Source organism: Astatotilapia calliptera, chromosome 14, assembly GCF_964374335.1.
Source record: "Astatotilapia calliptera chromosome 14, fAstCal68.1, whole genome shotgun sequence".
Taxonomy (NCBI): domain Eukaryota; kingdom Metazoa; phylum Chordata; class Actinopteri; order Cichliformes; family Cichlidae; genus Astatotilapia; species Astatotilapia calliptera.
In genome coordinates, this window is record NC_137435.1 from 5,241,854 (window position 1) to 5,262,259 (window position 20,406).

Genomic DNA, 20,406 nt, shown 5'->3' on the forward strand with positions numbered 1-20,406 from the left:
CACTCTGATAGAATTATACATGAACCAGATGTCTAGTGTTTAAAATTAAGATAAATGAAGATTAATTATGACCTTAATGCTAGTGTGTGCCATAAATAAATTATAACAAAATAACCAAATACGCGACAAACACAGATTGAGTCCAATAAGTCACAAACAATCAGCCTTTAACCAGGCAGAACAATCAGCATGATACTGGCAACTATATGTGAAAATATTAAAAACTTGTCACCGTCTGTATTTGTAAAATGATCTTGGGATGAGACTTGTGTTAAAGCTCACCTGGTTTGCACGAACACTGACGGCTTACGTTGTGTCCAAAAACCATCAGCGCAAATTAAAGATTAATGCTGGCGCGAACTTATGAGAAGCTGACTTTGCTAAAATGAGATGGAAAGCAAACAGAAAGCTGTGCAGGCGCAGCGAGAAATGTTGCTGTTAGTCATTTTCAAACATGAGGTTTTGTTTGAATATTAATGAGCTGAGGCCATCTCTGTGTAGCGACAATAACGTAAACAGTGATTCACTCTGAGATGGTTCAACATGCAAGGAAGCAAAGATGCAGAATTACGTTAACAGTTTAGGGCAAAACTGGGCTAAAACTACGGAAAAACTAAGAAAAAACCCCAAAACTCCCCAAAAAATCCACCCAAGAATACAGTTATATAAGGATAAACCTCAGTTAATTTGATTTTCAGTTCATTTACAGTTAAATATTTATTATTATCAGGTTAAAATTCAATAAAAGTCTAAACTCTGGAAACCAAGAACTCACTACCTGACAGATGAAACAGAAAAAGCATCTTTGTACAAAGAAATCATAACTTAAGCCACTTCAGAGGTTAGAGGAACGCATCTGTGGGTGAAATGGCTGCAGCAATGTGCCAAAAACCACTTGAATGTTACGTACATGCAGTTTTTTAAGCTGCTTGTTGACGGTGGTGAGGTCCTGTCCCTGGTCGACGTAGGCCAGTTGACCCTCGAGCTGGCCCAGTCTCTGGTCGAGGCTTTCGTAACTCTGCACCAGCAGGTCGGCCTTGTTGGCTTCAAAAAGCTGGCGGGCTTTTGCCTGAGTGGTGCTCTCCAGATCCTGCCAGCACTCCCTGATCTCCTCCAGCTTCTTCCGCACCACCGGGCTGAGCTCCGGCTTCTCCTGGATCAGTTGCTGGCCCTCCTGGATGGACAGGAAATGAGGGGGAACACAGAGGGAGACGGGGGAGAAAATTAAGACCTTTTATGTCTTAATGCGAAAGGATTATTCATTAACATACCGAAAATGTATAATTAGCCCAGAGTACACGTAGATCAGAGGCAAATGTGCAAATAGAACATTTACTACTGAAAACAAAAGGCAATTAAGCTACAAAATGACACTTCATAATCACAAAGGCATTAAAAACACACAACCTATTATGATAATAAGGCCATTATGTAGTTTAATTAACACATCAATCAGTGAATCGACATCTCTAATTAGCACCTGGGGAGTACCAACATAAACGTAAAATCTCTGAGAATATATCGTTTTCATGCAGATCACTTGGTCTGCACCGCTATGCAAATTTTATTTAAGCAAAAATCTAAAATGTTTATGGAGATTGCACTCATAAATCTAAAAGTTTATGTCAAGCGGACATTAAAATAGCTTTATGAAAGTGGGGTCGATTTCTCTATTTGTAATAAAAATAATTATTGATCTCTAATCCACTTTTCACAATAAAAGCGTGGTTGAAAATCTGTGCAGTGTAGGATATCAATGACGTTGTACATAAATAAACGAAACTATGAACCTAAAGCATTGAAAATGAAAAAGTCATTAGTATACCAATTTAGTATTCAACCACCAGAAAATTAAATAGTAACAATTTTAAATATTTTTAATAGAAATATCACACTCTTTAGCGTCTTAACTCTTAATTTCATACATTTCTAGCTGTTTCTGGGTTTTATAAGTCATTTTTGGAAGCTTTGGACAGACATTTAGAGACTGCACAATAAATTGAGAAAATACTAGTAAAAAAGAAAAAATAATAATCATAATCATTACATGGAGATGTGACGTAATAACGTGTAAAAAATAATATATAAAATACAAAACATATAAAAAATGAAGCAGGTATAAATTTATAAATGTGCTTCATCGCATTTACAAGTCTTCCTGTGTTTGAATATTGATTCTGTGGAAATGTTGTGTGTGTGTGTGTGTGTGTGTGTGTGTGTGTGTGTAAAACCTCCTCCTACTAAAATACCTCATAAATTACCCCACACGTCCCTTCCCCCATCTCTCTCGCCTTTTCATATTTCTGCCCCTTTTGTACCTCATCCCATTCAGAACCATTACACACACACACACACACACACACACACACACACACACACACACACACACACACACACACACACACACTCTGTATGAATATCAATTAGATGGGGGAGGGATTTCACTGAGGAGGCGAAATGAAAAAAGTCTGGGAGCAGGTGAACATGAGGTGCTGGTTTGTGTGTTTATTAGAAAGAAAGGGACCTAAAAACATCCCCCAATATGAACAAAGAACAAAGGATTTCCTATAAACAAACATAGAAAAGCATTAAAAATCTAAGGAATTAACTGTGGGCCAAACTTCCAAAGTCCATTTTAGGAACACGGACTTTAAATTATTTGATATACACTGGAATTAAAATTCCAGCTTAACTTTGAAAAACAACAAACTGGCACTCGTAGCTTGCCAACTTGTCTTTCTCAACAAAATAAAATAAACAATACTTGGTAATGTGTGGATTACTGTGGATGACTGTGCTTCTCTTTGCATCTCAGTTCCTTGGTCAAAAGTTACGGACTGAAGCCTGCTACAAAAACTCCTCTGACCGCTATGGATAATCTCCCTCTTTATAACAACGTAATAACAAATATACAGGGGGTGAATACTTTTATAACTTATTCATTTGTATCCTTTTAGTTACATTAAAGATTACGCTTTATCTGACTAAAACTATGGCTTGCTGTGTGACACAGACCATCCACAAAGCTCTTGCTTTAGTCACGAACAGAGATGGGCAGCGTCCGTTGTGCGTGGGAAGAAAACTTCTTTTTACAGCGAAAAAAACCCCTAAACTTCCAAGCAAGCACCGAGTGCGCTATGACGTAATGGGAAACTCACAGAGAAACTCGTGGATTCTTCAACTGACCGCGGCACACCTGCACCAGGGTAAACCTCCGCCTACCACAGTCCTGCTTTACAGGTGAAAATAGAGCAACAGGACCGCTAGTCTTTGACTTTATTTATTTTCTGCTGCGTTTTACTTGCATCTATTTGAAAGACTGAGTGTAAACACAAAAAATATTTTATTTTATGTGCTGGAATGTGTAGAAAATAGGTTTAAATGTTAAACTAATTTATTCAAGTCAGAGAATGTTGCATATAATTACATTTTTGCTTGATGCATAAAGTTAAAAGATTAAAACTAATAAAACAAGTTTAAAAAAAGAGACTTTTCCATTTGATTACATTTTGTATGATGGATTATGCAGAAAAAGTAGAATTGGGCTGAAAGATCTATCGCTTTATCACCTCTTCAGGTTGTAAATCGTGTTTTTAAAAAGTAACTAAGTAACTAAGTAATTAATTACTTTTGAAAATAAGTAATCAGTAAAGTAACGGGATTACTTTTTTGGGAAAGTAATCAGTAATTAGTTACTGATTACTTTTTTCAAGTAACTTGACCAACACTGGTCACGAATTAGCTGATATGTGCATATGTGTGTTGGATGCAGCTTGCTAACATTAGCAGATAACTTTGATGAACAATATATGGTAAATCCTGCATAAAAAATTAACATGCAGTGGCTAAATTGCTAATGTTGAAGCTTCGAAATGCACAGTCCAAAACCAAAAGTTGACATCAAAATGCGTCTATTCTCAGATTATATCTAAAGTCCTTTCAGGTTCCTCCGAGGACCACAAACATGGGTGAAAACCGCACCTGTTGGAGGGCAAAATATGAGACAACCATAGCCTGTAAGGTTCATGTCCAGTTTGAATTTAAAGAATAAGTAAAAAGGGTTAATCGTAAAGATGTGAAAATGTGCAAAACTTTATTTTAGATTTGATTTTACTGTGCAACAGAAACTGAAAGGACGGACATTTTTTAAAAATATTTTTTTGAGTTGTCTGACCTATTTTTCTGAAGAAAAGGTTCAGTTTTCCACCATTTGGTTCTTGGTGGGTGGTACTTTTCAGACTGCCTCGAATTTTCACCAGGATGCTAAAGTATCCTTGAGCAGTGACTCATCATCCACAGAGGACAACATCCTGTCTCACTCACTCGAGTTATCATAAAATCTGCAGACATACAGAGCTGCATCATGACTGGAAACTGGAGCCCAGTGATGAGATAAGACAGCTTCCGGTCCAGACACCGAGATAAGCAGGGCAGTTACGGGAACCTCTAGGCAACACCGAGGTGTAAATGTGAGTGAGAGTAGGTCATAAAAACATCACTCACTGAAGGTCAGCCCAAACCAACAATCTACCGAAAAATACATTTTGATGAGGTAACAGTACAAAGCTAGGTTTGATATTTGAAAGTAAAATGTATTGATGAGCCTGGATTTATGAAACAATAATCAGATTTATCTCAATGCTCTACTATTTACTGGTTGTTTGTGCAGCTGTCCATTAAAATATAAAAGTATATTTTAGATCATGCTTAGCAATAACTGCCCAAAGAAGTGCCCGGCATTTCCCGATGGTTGCTGAGTGGCCAGACTTCCTTCTAGAACTAAGGAGGATGGAAGACAGTATACTGTAGTGCATATGGTACTCTATATCTGCCGTATACACACCATATCTGCAGCTGCTAACTTAATTGCCACTATCTGGGTACAAATGGAGAGGTGAGAAGAAAAAGAAGCAAATATCTTCACACAATCCTGCACTGTTTTTACATCAACACACACAAACACAAAGAAGGAGAAGTGGAATTGTAAGCAGACAGACCACTTTCCGATCCTTTCCACTGCTAGTGCGTTACGTCAGCGTTCATTCTTGTGTGGTGTCCCTCCGGCTGCTGGTGCGTGCCATCCTCTGCGGTGAGTGGGAGGGTTTGTGTGGGCTCGAGCAGCTTCACCCACTAGCTCAGAGCTGCTACTCCACACTACTCATACTGTGTAAACTGAGTCTGCAGTTCAGAGAGGAGCACAGTATTCCACAGCGCATACAGACAGCATCTGTAGACATCCCACGCCAAGCGGGGAAATCTGTGTGAGCCCCACCCCGTACACTGAGCTTGGAGTACCTTTACAAGATGGGTCAACTCACTGTAGAAATACTCAGCCTGTGAAATCAGTTGAATAATGTCTTGTCATTAGATCAGATTACAGATGCCAACAGGAAATAAAGCATTAACCTTTTTTGGAGATTGAGACTTCACGTTAGGATACTGTTGCACTGATGCTAACTATTACTTCTCCCTTTAAGTGAACATCCTTGCTATCAAAAATAATAATTTATTTCAGTAAATAAAATTATAAAATAGTTGTTTTTGAGGAAATATTCCATTACTGAAGGCCGATTAAAACCCCTCAGTCACAGTTCGAGTTAAATCATCTGTTACGCAGCAGCTGCCTTCAGTCTGAGTCAGAACTGTCAGGATATTTTTATTCTGAAAGGACTAAAGTCAGAAATATGTTGCTTATCGTTTTCCTCTTCTTCAGTATTTGCAGTAGTGATTATGGTGTGTCAATGTTTAGCATAGAGAGTGCAATCTCCATAAACATTATTAACAAATATAACATGCCAGCAGGGAGCGTGACAATGAATTATTTAACGTGGAACATTATTATTGTGCCGTGGGGCTTCAGACTCAAATACACAGTGGTACTGCTCCATGTGGGAGGGCCAGTTCACCAGTGACCAAAGCTGCCCATGTGCTGGAAGCTGCCACACGATGTTCATACGTAACTCCCCTCCACAGCCCACAGTGTGTCTTTTTCACACTGAAAACAAAAAGTGGAGATAATTAGGCACTAATATAAAATACAATGACACTATCGGTTGGTTTTCCTCCTGTACTGTTCAGTTCTTTCAGGTCACCACCCACCTCTGCTCTGTTACAAAAAGGCTGAAAAAGGTGTTTAAATGGACATATTTCACTTCTCTTTCATGTCTACTCATCCATAATCTTAACTGCTTTCAAAGCTTAGGGTTGCAGGGCAGCTGGAGACCAACCCAGCTTACATCATATATAGTATATAGCATTACAAATGTTGATACTATTATTATACATACGTTTCAGATAATGAGGGTAGTGTATATACAAGTAATCCAATCAAAGCCAAAAGCTCACTCTTCAGACTGCTCTAAAGAATTGTTTACTGCTTTTAAAAAGACAGGGGCTCCATGAGATCCACGTATATGGTAAAAATAATTATTTCAAACTAGAGATGGACCGATCCGATATTACGTATCGGTATCGGTCCGATACTGACCTAAATTACTGGATTGGATATCGGAGAGAAATAAAAAATGTAATCCGATCCATTAAATATCAAAAAAGCACCTCACAAAACTTGCGACATGGCATAACTCGGCTCATAACCGTAGCACGTTGGAGCAGTGTGCATCAGGTGATAGAGCGGCTGTGGCGTGCGAGACCTGTCGGTGGTCTGGTTCAGCATTTTGAGCCTCGCTACCAATCCGGCATTTCATCTCCGAGAAAGTGATCCCAGAGAGAAGTGAAGCAAGTGTGTAAGTTCATCTCTGAATGTTTGTAAAGCATTCCAGCTTTAAGCTTAACAACCGAAATATGGAGCGACTACCTCTTCTCTCCCCCTCCCTCTCCCGCTGCTACTTCAATCATGAAACTGATTAATGATCAGCTGATCGGCTTTTCTGTCGCGAGTCCGTCTCTCTTGTTCGTTTATTGCTCACTTTGCGCCAGAAAGAGGAAACCAGCGGCTGAACAACAGCAGCACGTTTAAGCTTGATAAGCTGTTGTTAGAATTTATTTAATATTACTTTCTACTCCAGGATCTTTTTCTACGTAGCTGACGGCTGGTAACTGTGCAGGGGCGGATCTAGCAAAGTTTAGCCAGGGGGGCCGATAGGGCATGAACAGGGAAAAGGGGGCACAAAGACATACTTTTCTTTCTTATTCTCATTTAAAATGTCGAGCTTTTAATGAATAATTATCTGACACCCAAAGTTTTAATCTGATGTAAAATATATAGAAGTCCATTACTGTATATAGTAATTGTTAAGTCTAATATAACCTAGTAAGCTATAGTACTTTTTCCTTTGGGAAGGTACCATCTGTGCAGTCTGCAATTCTGTTGAAGAAAGATGTTGAATCTATTTAATTATTCTTGAAAAAGAATTGATTTCTGTGCATTTTTTTTTTCACACTGCATCAAATTAAAGTTGATTACGTCGATTAAGCATCATGAGGTGGAGGGTGGGGGGTGGTTCCCTATTTTTTATTTTTTTGCTGGGAGTTTTAGAAGCCTATTAGTTAGGTTGCTTACTCTTTAAAATACCAGAATAGGGAGGATGGAGTAGGCTTAAGTTTATTAGATTGATCAGTGTTGCTGAACTATGAAATATTTTGGGTGCAGTGTATTTTTTGCATACAGGTATAACAGAATAGCTTTAGTGTTTTGTTTTGTTTTTAACTTGAGTTTGAACTTATACAAAATGCAGCAAGATGTTAAAAAAACAGTTTGAATTCATATCAGTATTGGCCGATTTCAAATTTATGATATCGGTGTCGGTCATAAAAAAGTGGTATCGTGCCATCTCTATTTCAAACTACAAGTCACTTTAAAAAGGAAAAATATTGCTTTAAATCTCTTTTTTAACCTCCTAGGACCTGGATGTCCACATGTGGACATCACATTTTGGGCTGTCTAGACCAAAATACTAAATTCTGCTCTACAGGGGCCTGATGTCCACTTACAAGGACATTATACTGTCACTATTGTATTGAAATGTTCTCATTAGAGATGGCACGATACCACTTTTTTATGTCCGATACCGATATCATAAATTTGGATATCTGCCGATACCGATGTGAATCCGATATAGTGTTTTTTAATCAACAAAACTGTTTTTTAAAATATCTTGCTGCATTTTGCAAGTCTGCAAGTTCATACTCAAGTTTAAAACAACAACTACACTAAAGCTATTCTGTTATACCTGTGTACAAAAAAAATATTTAATAGTTCAGCAATACTGATCAATCTAATAAACTTAGACCTACACCATCCTCCCTATTCTGGTATTTTAAAGAGTACTTAGCGTAAATATTAAGCAACCTAACTAATAGGGTTCCAACTCCCAGCAACAACAAAAATAAATAAATAAAAAATAGGGAACCACCCCTCACGCGCCACCTCATGATGCTTAATCGACGTAATCAACCTTAATTTGATGCAGTGTGAAAAAAAATGCACAGAAATCAATTATTTTTCAAGAAATATTAAATAGATTCAACATCTTTCTTCAACAAAATTGCAGACTGCACAGATGGTACCTTCCCAAAGGAAAAAGTACTATAGCTTACTAGGGTATATATATTAGACTTAATAGTCACTATATACAGTAATTGACTTCTATTCATTTTACATCAAATTAAAACTTTGTGTGTCAGATAATTATTTATTAAAAGCTAGACATTTTAAATGAGAATAAGAAAGAAAAGTATGTCTTTGTGCCCCCTTTTCCCTGTTAATGCCCTATCGGCCCCCCTGGCTAAACTTTGCTAGATCCGCCCCTGCACAGTTACCAGCGTCAGCTACGTAGAAAAAGATCCTGGAGTAGAAAGTAATATTAAATAAATTCTAACAACAGCTTATCAAGCTTAAACGTGCTGCTGTTGTTCAGCCGCTGGTTTCCTCTTTCTGGTGCAAAGTGGGCCAAAAACAAAGACGGACTCGCGACAGAAAAGCCGATCAGCTGATCATTTAAGCAGTTTCACGATTGAAGTAGCAGCCGGAGAGCGAGAGGCAGTCGCTCGTTAAGCTTAACGCAGGAATGCTTTACAAACATTCAGAGATGGACTTACACACTTGCTTTACTTCTCTCGGGGATAACTTTGTCGGAGATGAAATGCCGGATTGCTAGCGAAGCTCCAAATGCTATCCAGACCACAGGTCCCGCATGCCACAGCCGCTCTATCACGTGATGCATACTGCTCCGACATGCTAACGTTCTGAGGTGAGTTACGGCGTGTTGCAAGTTTTGTGAGGTGCTTTCGTGATATTTAATGGATCGGATTACATTTTTTATTTTTCTCCGATATCCGATCCAGTCATTTAGGTCAGTATCGGACCGATACCGATACGTAATATCGGATCGGTCCATCTCTAGTTCTCATATGTGGATCTCATTTTTCTCAGAAACAAAAATCAGGTTAAAAAATAAAAAAATTAAAAAAATTTAAAAAAAAAATCACATAATTCTTTGTTTTTACATTTATCAAAATGCCATGAAAGAGTTCGGGTCTTAGGAGGTTAAAGTACTGATGATGAAAAGCACCATGTTGATGTGATTAAAGATTATTTAAATACTAAGACCCAGAAGGATGTGAGAGAATATGTAAAGTGAAGAAAAACAGGAAGTACAGTCGTGCAGGACAGACAGGGAGAGTCTGATGGAGCACTGATGCTAACAGCAACAGATCATCCTCATTCTGCTGTCTGGTGTGCGCTTCACAGCAGACATCTGCTCCCGAGCCTCCCCTCTGCCGCTCTGTTGGTCAGTGGGTCTGTCACGCTCAGGCCACTGAAGCTACCGTGTCAATATTTACATGTAAAAAAAATCTGCTCGTCCAGCCAAATGGAACTGCTTACTTCAATCCAGGTTGAAGTTTTAATGTCAACTCTTGGTCAACTCTGACATAAGGTAAGAAACCAAACACAGGGTCCAATGAAGTCTAAAGACTGAAAACATATTTATAATATTTGCTACGTGTCCACAGTCTTCAAGGAGATACAACTACAAATCAACATTACTTCTTCAAAAGAAATATCCAATGGCAGCGACCTGGGGTGATGGAAAGAATGTGATGGCTGGTATATATAATATGAAACTGAGGCACTGGTCATGTGATTTTTTGACACCTTGCACTTAAATGGAGACCTGCGTGACCGTCGCAGGGTTTCTGTAGGGTTGCACACTATGCAGAGGGTATATTTTCCTCCAAACTGTAATTGCAGACTCATTTATTCATATCAACACATGATTCCACTACTCATGCTGTTGCTCATAAGAAAAGCTGATGATAAAGGCAGCCTGCTGTGGGGTACTACATGCACTCACTCACACATGCACAAATGTCCACATACCATCCAGAAAATGCACAAATACAGAGAAAGAGGACGGCTGTTCTTCCATCTACCTTAAAAATGCCCCCATTTGTTCCTCTGTGCTGCTGTAAAAGCGTCACTTTGACTGTAGGAAAAGAAGGACTTCATCCATCTGCTGAGTGCCCTTTTGGCTCGAGAGCATTAGAAAGCCAAAAGTGCTCCAGGACTGGGCAGGCACTTAAATTGTATGAACCTAATAAGACTTTACTCAGACTTAACTTGGGTTAGCTACCTGTGTTTCTTACATCCTGTATTTTGCTAGTTAGCATTTTAGGTTTATCTTTGCAAACATCCACTTCATAAACAGGAGACGAGAGGAATTAGTAGGACGCTGTTTCAAACCGTTTTGCCTGATGAAAGTCTAACACAGAAACATTAAAAATAAATGCATTTTTTCCCATTTCAGTTACACAGCATGCAGGACTCTGTTTGCTATGTTTGTTCTCACTTAAAAATTAGCTAGCTTCAATCCTTCCTGTCTGCTGTTTTGGAGGTCTTGGAAGTCATTCAGCTACCTCTCCACAAGGTCTTTTTTCTTGTGGTCGGGTGGACTCCAGCTCCACCATGGAGGTCTACAGCAGCTGACAGGAGCCCTTATTCTGCTTTAGAGATGTGATGTGAGCTGGAGGGCTGCTCCAACCACAGAGAACAGGTTTATGTGCTGCTGCAGAGGCTGCAGAGCAGAATAACGACTGTCTCTTGTTACTTATTGCTTATAGTATAAACATGAAGTATGAGTAAGTCATTCAAGAAAACACCTTTGGCATGCACACAAAGATTCAGAGCCACAATAGAAGGATTTTAATCAGAAAATGTAAATAATTCTGATGCATTACTGCTTTCAGACATTTCATATTTGAAAACTTAATTGGACAGTTTTGCTGATTTAGGTTTACACCATCTGCTAGTTGACACAGAGCTGTCTTTGAAGGCTAGGAATATCAGGGTTGCAGTGCAGATAGTGCAGACAGACAGACCCTATGGCTTAGGAGCTCTGTAATGAGCACATAGAAAGACACCTACAACAGGTTCCCTGCAGAAATAAATAAAAAGAAGCTCCACATAGTGATTGTAGGGTCAACATCATCTATCCAGCTGGGCTCTATAATATGAAAACACCTATCTTATACTATCTTTCAGGTCTAGCACCTTCCTCAGCATTATTCTCTGTGTTCAGTTCAGTTCTGCGTGCTTTAATGGGTGCAGCATTGTCTGAACGGTGCATTTAAATATAACTGGAATTGATTGGGTGGAATAAAAATATATACTGTCAGATCTCCATCTTAGCTTAACATCTTGCTCTGAGTGCGAGGGCCTCATTGATGTTTTGCTGCACTTACCCACACACAAACCTGCCCATACTCCCTCATTCACGCACACATTCTCTTATATACTGCAGCACCACAGGTCAGAGCTTAATGCAAACTGTATACTGTATGCAACTCTATATAGTATACAGTTTGCACTCGCATACAGTTATAAGGAAAGTAAAAAGGTGCATCAATGGCCAGACAAAGTCGTATTTTTTGCACAGCTGGTAATTTGTTTATAAAACTTTTATAAAGCTGTACCGATTGCCACCGAAGCCACACAGATTGTTTTATTCTATGCATTTCAAGCATTCAAACCTAACAGGCAATTTTTAATCAATAACATGCTATCGTTACTTCCCCACACCCCCTGGACATCCTGGGGAGCATAACATAGTATGTCTTTGGACAGTTTGCACAGGAAGGTTCAAACCTAAAAACCTCTTGATATAACTGTCCGGGTTATATAACTGTGTCGCAGGCAAGACTCGGACCCAAATACAGGACATTAAGGACTTTTACCTTTAATGCTGAACTCTTCCCAGACATACAAAAACACCAATGGTAGCTGAGCGGGAGAATTCAATCCAAGAACTAGGAAACTCCAGTGAAACATGGAAGGAGGTATTATGTCTAATTGTTGAATGTTGTCATTGTGTTTCTTAAATTTGTAAGGTCTGAGTTCAATCTATAGGATCAAGACATTCCTTTGTCTCTGACCACCTCCCCCAGCCACTCTGTGCTGGGGGAGGTTTTATTGCAGATACATTCTATCTAGAAGATCTGTTTCTTGTGATGTTGCTTCCTACTTTTATGATCCTTTTCGTGAGCAGGAAGTCATGCAGTGAGACACACACACACACACACACACACACACACACACACATACATACACACACACACAGTGCCTTGTCTTAGAACCATTGGGGGGTTTTACAGAGGGAGGTGCTTTTGCTGTGGTGTGTATTGTGTGAACTGTTTTCCCCAAAAGCAAGAGGAGGCCGTCGTCGGGGTCATTTTGCGGTAGGATTCAGAGTGCTTCCTGAGACACCGGCCGGTGCCTCCCTTGCTAGCAAGTAAAAGATGTTCGTCTTGTTTCTGTCGTTAACGAGAATAAGTTTCTAAACTAGCGGGGATGTGGAAACACAGACCCAACAGGAGGAATCACACAGGTCAATCTATATCTATACACAAGCCAGGTAACGATGGGAGAGGAAACAGGTCAGAAGACTGCTGACACTAATTGGGAAAATGAGACACAGGAAGTGAAATCTAACACAAATCACAGAACAGGGGTCAACCACCTGCCTCCAGCCCAAAGAAACTGATTCAGCCCGCCTTAACTAGAGGGCAAAACAATATAAATGGATAATGGACAACATTTCCATCCTTCTGTTCTTATTCATTGTATTCTTTTAGTCTTTTAGTGCTCATTCTGAGTGCTTAGACCAGTTTGGTCTAAGCTTTCGATACACTGCATGTCATTATCCACTTCTAACATCAACACGACAGTGAAAACACAGAAGAAAACACGAGTCCAAAAAAGCATGCAAGCGTATCGAAAGTGGTTTCTCAATCCTGTAGCCACAATTAAACTTGACTCATAGAGAGAAGTGCACAATACACAAAACAAACCCTGTTTTACTTAACAGGAGATTATAGATTTTCCTGATATTTCTGTTTTATGCTTCAAACAGTGGATGCATCATGACCGGCATCACAGTGACTCAGTGGTTATCACTGTGTAGAGCCCTTCTCTGTGGAGTTTGCATATTCTCCCTGTGCTTGTGAAGCTTTGGTCCAGTTTTGGATCATAGTTCTCCCAGATCCCACCTGCAACCCGCCTCCCCCATTTATCATTATTAATATTTATAGAGTCATTAATTTCTTTATTATTATTACTATTATTGTTATCACTACTACTAGTAGTAGTAGCAGCACTAGTGGTGGTGGTATTATAATTACTGATGATATTGGTCCTATTATATTGTTGTAATTGTTTGAATTATATGTCTTAAATATCCACATAATGCACATTCACATACATACACATAGAACTCACACATAATTTTCATTAAATATGCAATTATGTACAAATGTTTTGTTGCTGTTGTTATTAGTTTTGAGATTTTCAGCGCACATTTTGTCCTGTCATCTATTCCACAGTTTAAAAAAAAACTTTATCAGTGTACAGTTAAGAATGAGATTCAATATGCAACTTTTCTATACAATGAAATAAAGAGATATAAATGAAATGACAGAAGAGAATAAAAATATGCACTCTAAGAGAAAAACAGGGTACAGTGTGCATATAGTGCAAAAACGTTACTAAAATTGCTCAGGTTATGCAATATTACAGCTGCAGAGCAAGTCTGAAGTGTAGTTAAAACCACACTTAGTTATTTCTCCAACCATATAAAAACAGTGCTTTCTGTGTCGACCCAGGACATAGTGAGATTCTTACTTTTGAGAGTTTTGCTTCATGGTCTAACGTATTTTTTTTTACATTTTGATCTTACTTCAAAGGCTGTCAAAGCCGGAACTGCGGGTGAGATATAACACAGGCTACTATTTGACTTTTCTTTGTTTTCTGGTATTTGCAATCTATTGCAATGGTGGATGATTAGTGATTTTTTATTTCTATTGTACTCTTGGTACATTCACCACAAACCAATCAGCTCCAGTCAGCCGTGATGTAACGTAGAGAGTGTGTGAAACTTGGTTCCAGCAGCAGACGCTCAGATTGCCATTCTTAACGAGTTAATGAGGCCAATTAACTGTCAAGGATAATAAGTGACGAGGACAGGATTCAAAAGCCCAGTGGGTTTTGGGCGAGCAACTGGGTGGGTTAAGAGGGTATTTTGACTGTGCATTCACACATCCCCCCCCCCACACGCTCACGCACACACTGATAAGCACAATCTGCTGCAACTGAACCAAATCTCCACTAACAGCGAGCAGCCTCTGTTTTGGATCCATCACAGTGAAGCTACATCACAGACATTACAGAATGACTCGGCAGCTCTTTACAAACAGTACATCGTCTTAAAGCGCGCAGATGGCAGTTACATCAATTCTGACCCTGTAAATAGAAAGTCGCAGGTTTTATTTGCAGTCGGAAAGAAGAAACCTGCACTAGTAGCTCAACAAAACCATATTATTACATCTGTGCTCTTTGTTTCTGTTTAGTACACCCCTTTTGTCTTCAAGTTTTGACTTTTAATTGTCACTCAGGCCATCCATTCACAAACTTCACTACAGAGATTATAAGCCACACATATTTAGATTTGTTTATCCGGCCTGTCATCAGGAAGCCCAGTCATCCTGCAGCTACAGTACGGCTATTGATTAGACACTACATTATACATTCAGAACACTGCAAACCTCAGCTTATTAGATTTGGACCTCTATACTACACTACATTAACATCTATTGCAGCAAGCTGAATGCCAGTACACCAAGACCTTTGTGTCTTACACTGAGACTGAGCGAGAGGGAGCTTTACCTATGGCTATAATGGCTCGTCCATCTCAGTCGTCTCAGATTTTCTGACATTGACAGAAAGATGGAGGAAGAGGAGACGCAAGAATGGAGTCAGTGTGATTAAGAATTAGGACGTCTTTCTCTCTCCTGAGTCATTTTGAGGAGATGCCACCTGTCAAATGTTTAGAAATGAGAAAAGATGATTGTTTAAACGCAAATGTCTGGCATCTGATTACTGATGCTTCTACACTGACTATGGACATACCGAGGAGTCATGGCAACAAACAATATCATTTGGCAAAAGTATAACCAAAGAAGACAACAAATGCATTTTTTCTTCAGAAGAAGTCATATTTTAAGTTTATATTTGGGGATTCTGGCAAAAGACAAACTCTAAATAATACTTGGAAGGTCAGATTTTTGCCAAATAAACTTTAAATCTCACTCCACCTGAAAACAGTAATTGCATCATGTGTTAACCAGCCAGATGATACCTGTCGGACTGAAAAGCAGCTGCCCACGAGCACTTCAATCCTCCCTTTGTTTATTTTTGAAAGTTAAATCAGAGTATAAATGATATAACCAGAATAAAATCACTTGTGACAGATAGTTCGGTGCCCTTTTACTACTGTTTAAACAGCTAACAATAATAACCACAACTGTAGAAATGTATACAACAGTGAGCTGTGGCATTAAAACTACAGACAGGTGGAGTAAATAACACTGATTATCTGTCAAGTTCCTGATCTATGTTTTTGATTTTTATTATCATTCTCTCTCATGTTTCTTGTATTCATGTCCTTCTGGTGTGTCTTCCATGTTTCCTCGTCCAGTTTCATTTTGTGATTTTTCCCTCCCTTGCATGACTCGTGTGGCCTCTTATTCTTGTTCCACCTGTGTCAGGTTTCCCACTTTTAAACCTTTATCAGTTTGTGTGTCTAATCAGCTTCGTGTGTATTTGTAGTCGCGTCGTTCTCCCTGTCACATTGTTGCCGTGTGTTACTTGTACTTCTGTTTTCTGGGTTTCTGTTTCGGGATCTCCTACTAACAGCAGAGGTGCAGGTGGTTCCTTTTTACTGTCCGCTCTGATCACATCACTCATCCTTAATCTGATTCATATCAGATGGGTGTTGTGAATTACTTTACATGGGATGAATTTGTTTCCTCACTCTGTGCTCTTCATCTCTTATCCAACATTTTAAAAGGATTTAAGCATCCTAAATGATGGTGGACCTCAATCGATTTTCCAGGTCACAAAGCCGCAAAGGCAGACACGAGGAAGCAGAATTAGCAGAACGTAAAGCACCCAGAGTGAGTGAGAAGGGGAGGGATGGAGGGATGACCTTCACACATGAGCTCTACGAGGAGAGGAGGGAAGATGGGGAGAAGTAAGAGGGGACTGGGCAGCAGTTGCTTGGCAACCGTCGCCAGTACAGGAAAGAGGGGACGCATTGCTCCAGTTGCTGCTGGCGGCTTGACGTCACAGCAAGCTGACGAGGCACACAGTGCTTCGTGATGATCTGCTGGGTTATCCCACGTCACCCAGTCGCACATCCAAACTGAAGGAAGATCGATACTTTAGTCTTCATCGAGGTCTTTTCACACACACACAGTCAAGTCCTGAGTTTTACAAAGATATAATCGCACGGTTTAGTGGTTAAAAACACTTCTAAACTGAAATGCATTGTGGGTGTGTTGCTAAAAGACACACAGAGCTGAGTAAACATCGTTTGACTCATAGAGTTTATTTTTAAAAGTCTTTTCGGGGCTTTTTTAGGCCTAGATTTACTGTCTAAGTGCAGCAAATTAGCAAAAAAGAAAAAAAGAGGATGGGATTGGTGAGCTTCTAACAATAAGTTAATTTATAAACACAGACTCAGCCAATTCATTTCACTAATGACCAATGCAATCTATCAGCAGCACAAATGATCAATTCAGACTTGATGAAGGAGCATCTAATCAGCCAATCAAATGATTACAGTGTAAATCCATGTTTAAACTGCGTGGACACTCAGATCAAGGCAGCTGATGGAAAATCAATATATTTATATTTTAAGGGCAAACTGTTCACTTTCAGGGAGCTGTCTGAGGTCTGAGCACGTCCTGATAACATCTCCCCCTGAAATATCAAATAAATCAAAATTCTGTGTTCTCCCATAAAAGGTTTTGAATAATCAGACCGCATCTTATCTTAAGGACCCAGCAGAGTAGTTTGCTCTCAGATGCTAGTTTAATTGTGGTTCACGTAATATTTAAAAGTAGAATGGGAGGCAGCGCCTTCAGCTTTCAGGCCAAACACCCTCTCTACTTTTAAGATTAGGCTTCAAACTTTTCTTTTCGATAAAGCATATAGTTACTGCTGGATCGGGTGACCCTGGATCCTGGGGGATTCCCATGATGCACATTTTTTCTCTGGCTCTCTTCCACAGCATGCCCCCCTCCCCTCACTGTCAGGCCCTGCCTGAGCATGGTTTTGCCGGAGGTTTCTTCCTGTTCAAAGGGAGTTTGTTCTTCCCACTGTCACTAAATGCTTGCTCAGGGGTCATTTGATTGTTAGGATTTTCTCTGTAATAGTGTAGTGTCTTCAACTTTAAATAAAATGTTCCTTGAGGTGACTATTGTTGTAATTTGGTGCTATATGAATGTATTTATTTATTTATTTGTTATTTGTACGTTTATTTTGAACATCCATCCATCCATCCATTTTCTTCCGCTTATCCGGGGCTGGGTCGCGGGGGCAGCAGCCCAAGCAGAGAAGCTCAGACCTCCCTCTCCCCAGCCACCTCCTCCAGCTTATCCGGGGGAACACCAAGGTGTTCCCAGGCCAGCCAAGAGATATAATCTCTCCAGCGTGTCCTGGGTCTGCCCCGGTGGGACATGCCCGGAAAACCTCGCCCATCCTTGTCAGATGCCCGAACCACCTCAACTGGCTCCTTTCGATGTGGAGGAGCAGCGGCTCTACTCTGAACCCCGCCCTATCTCTAAGGGAGAGGCCAGCCACCCTTCGGAGGAAGCCCATTTCCGTCGCTTGTATTCGCGATCTCTTTCTTTCGGTCACTACCCACAGCTCGTGGCCATAGGTGAGGGTAGGGGCGTAGAGCGACCGGTAAATTGAGAGCTTTGCCTTTACACTCAGCGCTCTCTTCACCACAACAGACCGATACAGCGTCCGCATCACTGCAGCCGCTGCACCAATCCGTCTGTCGATCTCCCGCTCCCTTCTCCCATCACAAGACCCCAAGATACTTAAACTCCTCCACTTGGGGCAGGAACTCGTCCCTAATCGGAGTGGGCACTCATGTTCATAATTTGAACATGTTAAAATATAACAACAACAACAACAACAGAGAAAAAAAGAGACCAACAGAGAAAAATAAATAAACAAATAAACAAAATGAATTGAACTGAATTGAATACTGCTTCTATTACAAGCACATATTCATATACTGTGTGTGTTCTTTCAGTCAGAAAACTGGCACTGTGCTTCTTTGGTGCAGCCCAGCTGAAGCTTTTAAATGCTAAAAGAGGTTCTTGCACCATCATAGAACATGTGTCATGGCATGCTTTGACCCTGATGGTAGCAGTAGGAATAAAAAAAGGAAAAAGAGCTGGAAACTTGGCTTTAACCTGCTTTATAGAGGCATGTCAATTTGAAACACGTGATGTAGAACTACCAAAGACTCTCTGCGGCATTTAAGGTGCACAGGTCAGATAACACGTTTTGGGCAGCATTTCAATCCCATGTTAACTGTGCCAACTGAAATACAGACACACACGGCTCCACAGATGGAAGCAACTTAAAAAAAAAAAAAAAAAAAGGACACTGTACTTCAGTTCTCTATGACAAAAAAGGGGTGCATAAAATAAGTGCAAAAATAAGCTGCAGAGTCTCAGAGGACCCCACACAGAGACACAATGAGGACACAACCTACAGACTGTTTGGACAGGAAGTACTACAACGAGCTGGAGCACGAAAAGCTTCACGGCATTATAGCTCGTCTTTCCTAAGCTTTCAGCGTATCCTTCTATGCGTCTACTTCTTTGTCTGTTTAAATTGTTTTAAAAATTTCTTGCAAATGTTATTATTCTCTAGACCTTTTTATACAAAGAGAGAATAAAACCTTTCTGGGAGGCTATTTTGCATTGCTTTGACGGTAACTGAGCTGAGGGTATAAAGTGAAGGTGATGACATACAACAGCACTAATAAATTGTACCAGTTAGATGGCATGACTGATAAAGATTAGCCCGGGATGCCTCTAAAACAATATTTTTATTTCTAACACTTGTCAGGAGTGAGTACAAATCCTTATCAGCACTGCCATTTAAAAAAAACAAAGCCAAATACTGAATATTATCTTAAAAAAATGCAAGTTGCTAAGCAACAGCCGCTGAGAAGTCTTGTGGGGTGAACATGGCTGCCACATATGACTTCAGAAGCTAAACCCTGTCTATCTGCCAAAAGCTAGACATCCTGGTGTGACTACAGTCTGCTCCTGAAGAGCAAGACTTGGGATACTAGTGCTGATCACGTTGGCATTACACATCACTATCCGACCTAAACTAACATTTCTGACACGTAAACACCTCTTTGAAGAAGCAAAGAAGTGACGATGAGCCAATGAAATGTTTCACACAGCAAAATTTAAGAAGTACAGAAACACAGCAAATGTCTACGGTCTGTTCACTGCAGTGTTTTGCAAGCACTTCTTATATATATAGGTCACACATTTCAACAGCGCTGTGTTTCGAAACACTTCAGGTAAACTACTCTTATATGCTCGCACTGGATTAAAGATGGGTTAAAAACAAAAAGCAGGAACACATGCTGGCTGTTAATGGCAAAAATACAGAAAAGAATTCATTCATATTATTATATTATATTTTTTCCAGCATGCTCAAAGTTGAATTCATTATATTTCTATTTCTATTTTACACTCTTAACCGTCCCGCTAATGAGAAACTGCCAGATTAACCATTGGACATGCTGGAAAGGACTGGAGAGGAGAGGAAAGAGGCTCATCCTGCAGTGTGAACAGGCTTCACAGATGTCTCGCCACACTTTTAATTTAGTTGCATGCTGTCCTGTTGGTCCTGTTTTAGCATATATTATCTTTTTTTTAGTATATCTATCATTTGGATAGAGAAAATCTAATTTGTAAAATTCAAAGAGAGGAGATGCTGCGAGAGTCTGTAGCTCTCTAGGTTGTTTTGTGTCTCCCGGTGTCGTGTATTATTTGTCCTTACATGTC

General features: G+C 39.8%; 1 protein-coding gene across 4 annotated transcripts in view; it reads right to left on the reverse strand.

The window, feature by feature from the left end:
• The window catches only part of sptbn4b (spectrin, beta, non-erythrocytic 4b), a 111,636-nt gene that overhangs the window by 23,603 nt on the left and 67,627 nt on the right, over positions 1-20,406 (reverse strand). For all 4 annotated transcript variants that reach the window (XM_026191934.2, XM_026191932.2, XM_026191933.2 and 1 more), the window contains exon 26: positions 911-1,174. In XM_026191934.2, the coding sequence (XP_026047719.2) occupies positions 911-1,174 (264 nt within the window). The remainder of the gene's footprint in view (positions 1-910; positions 1,175-20,406) is intronic.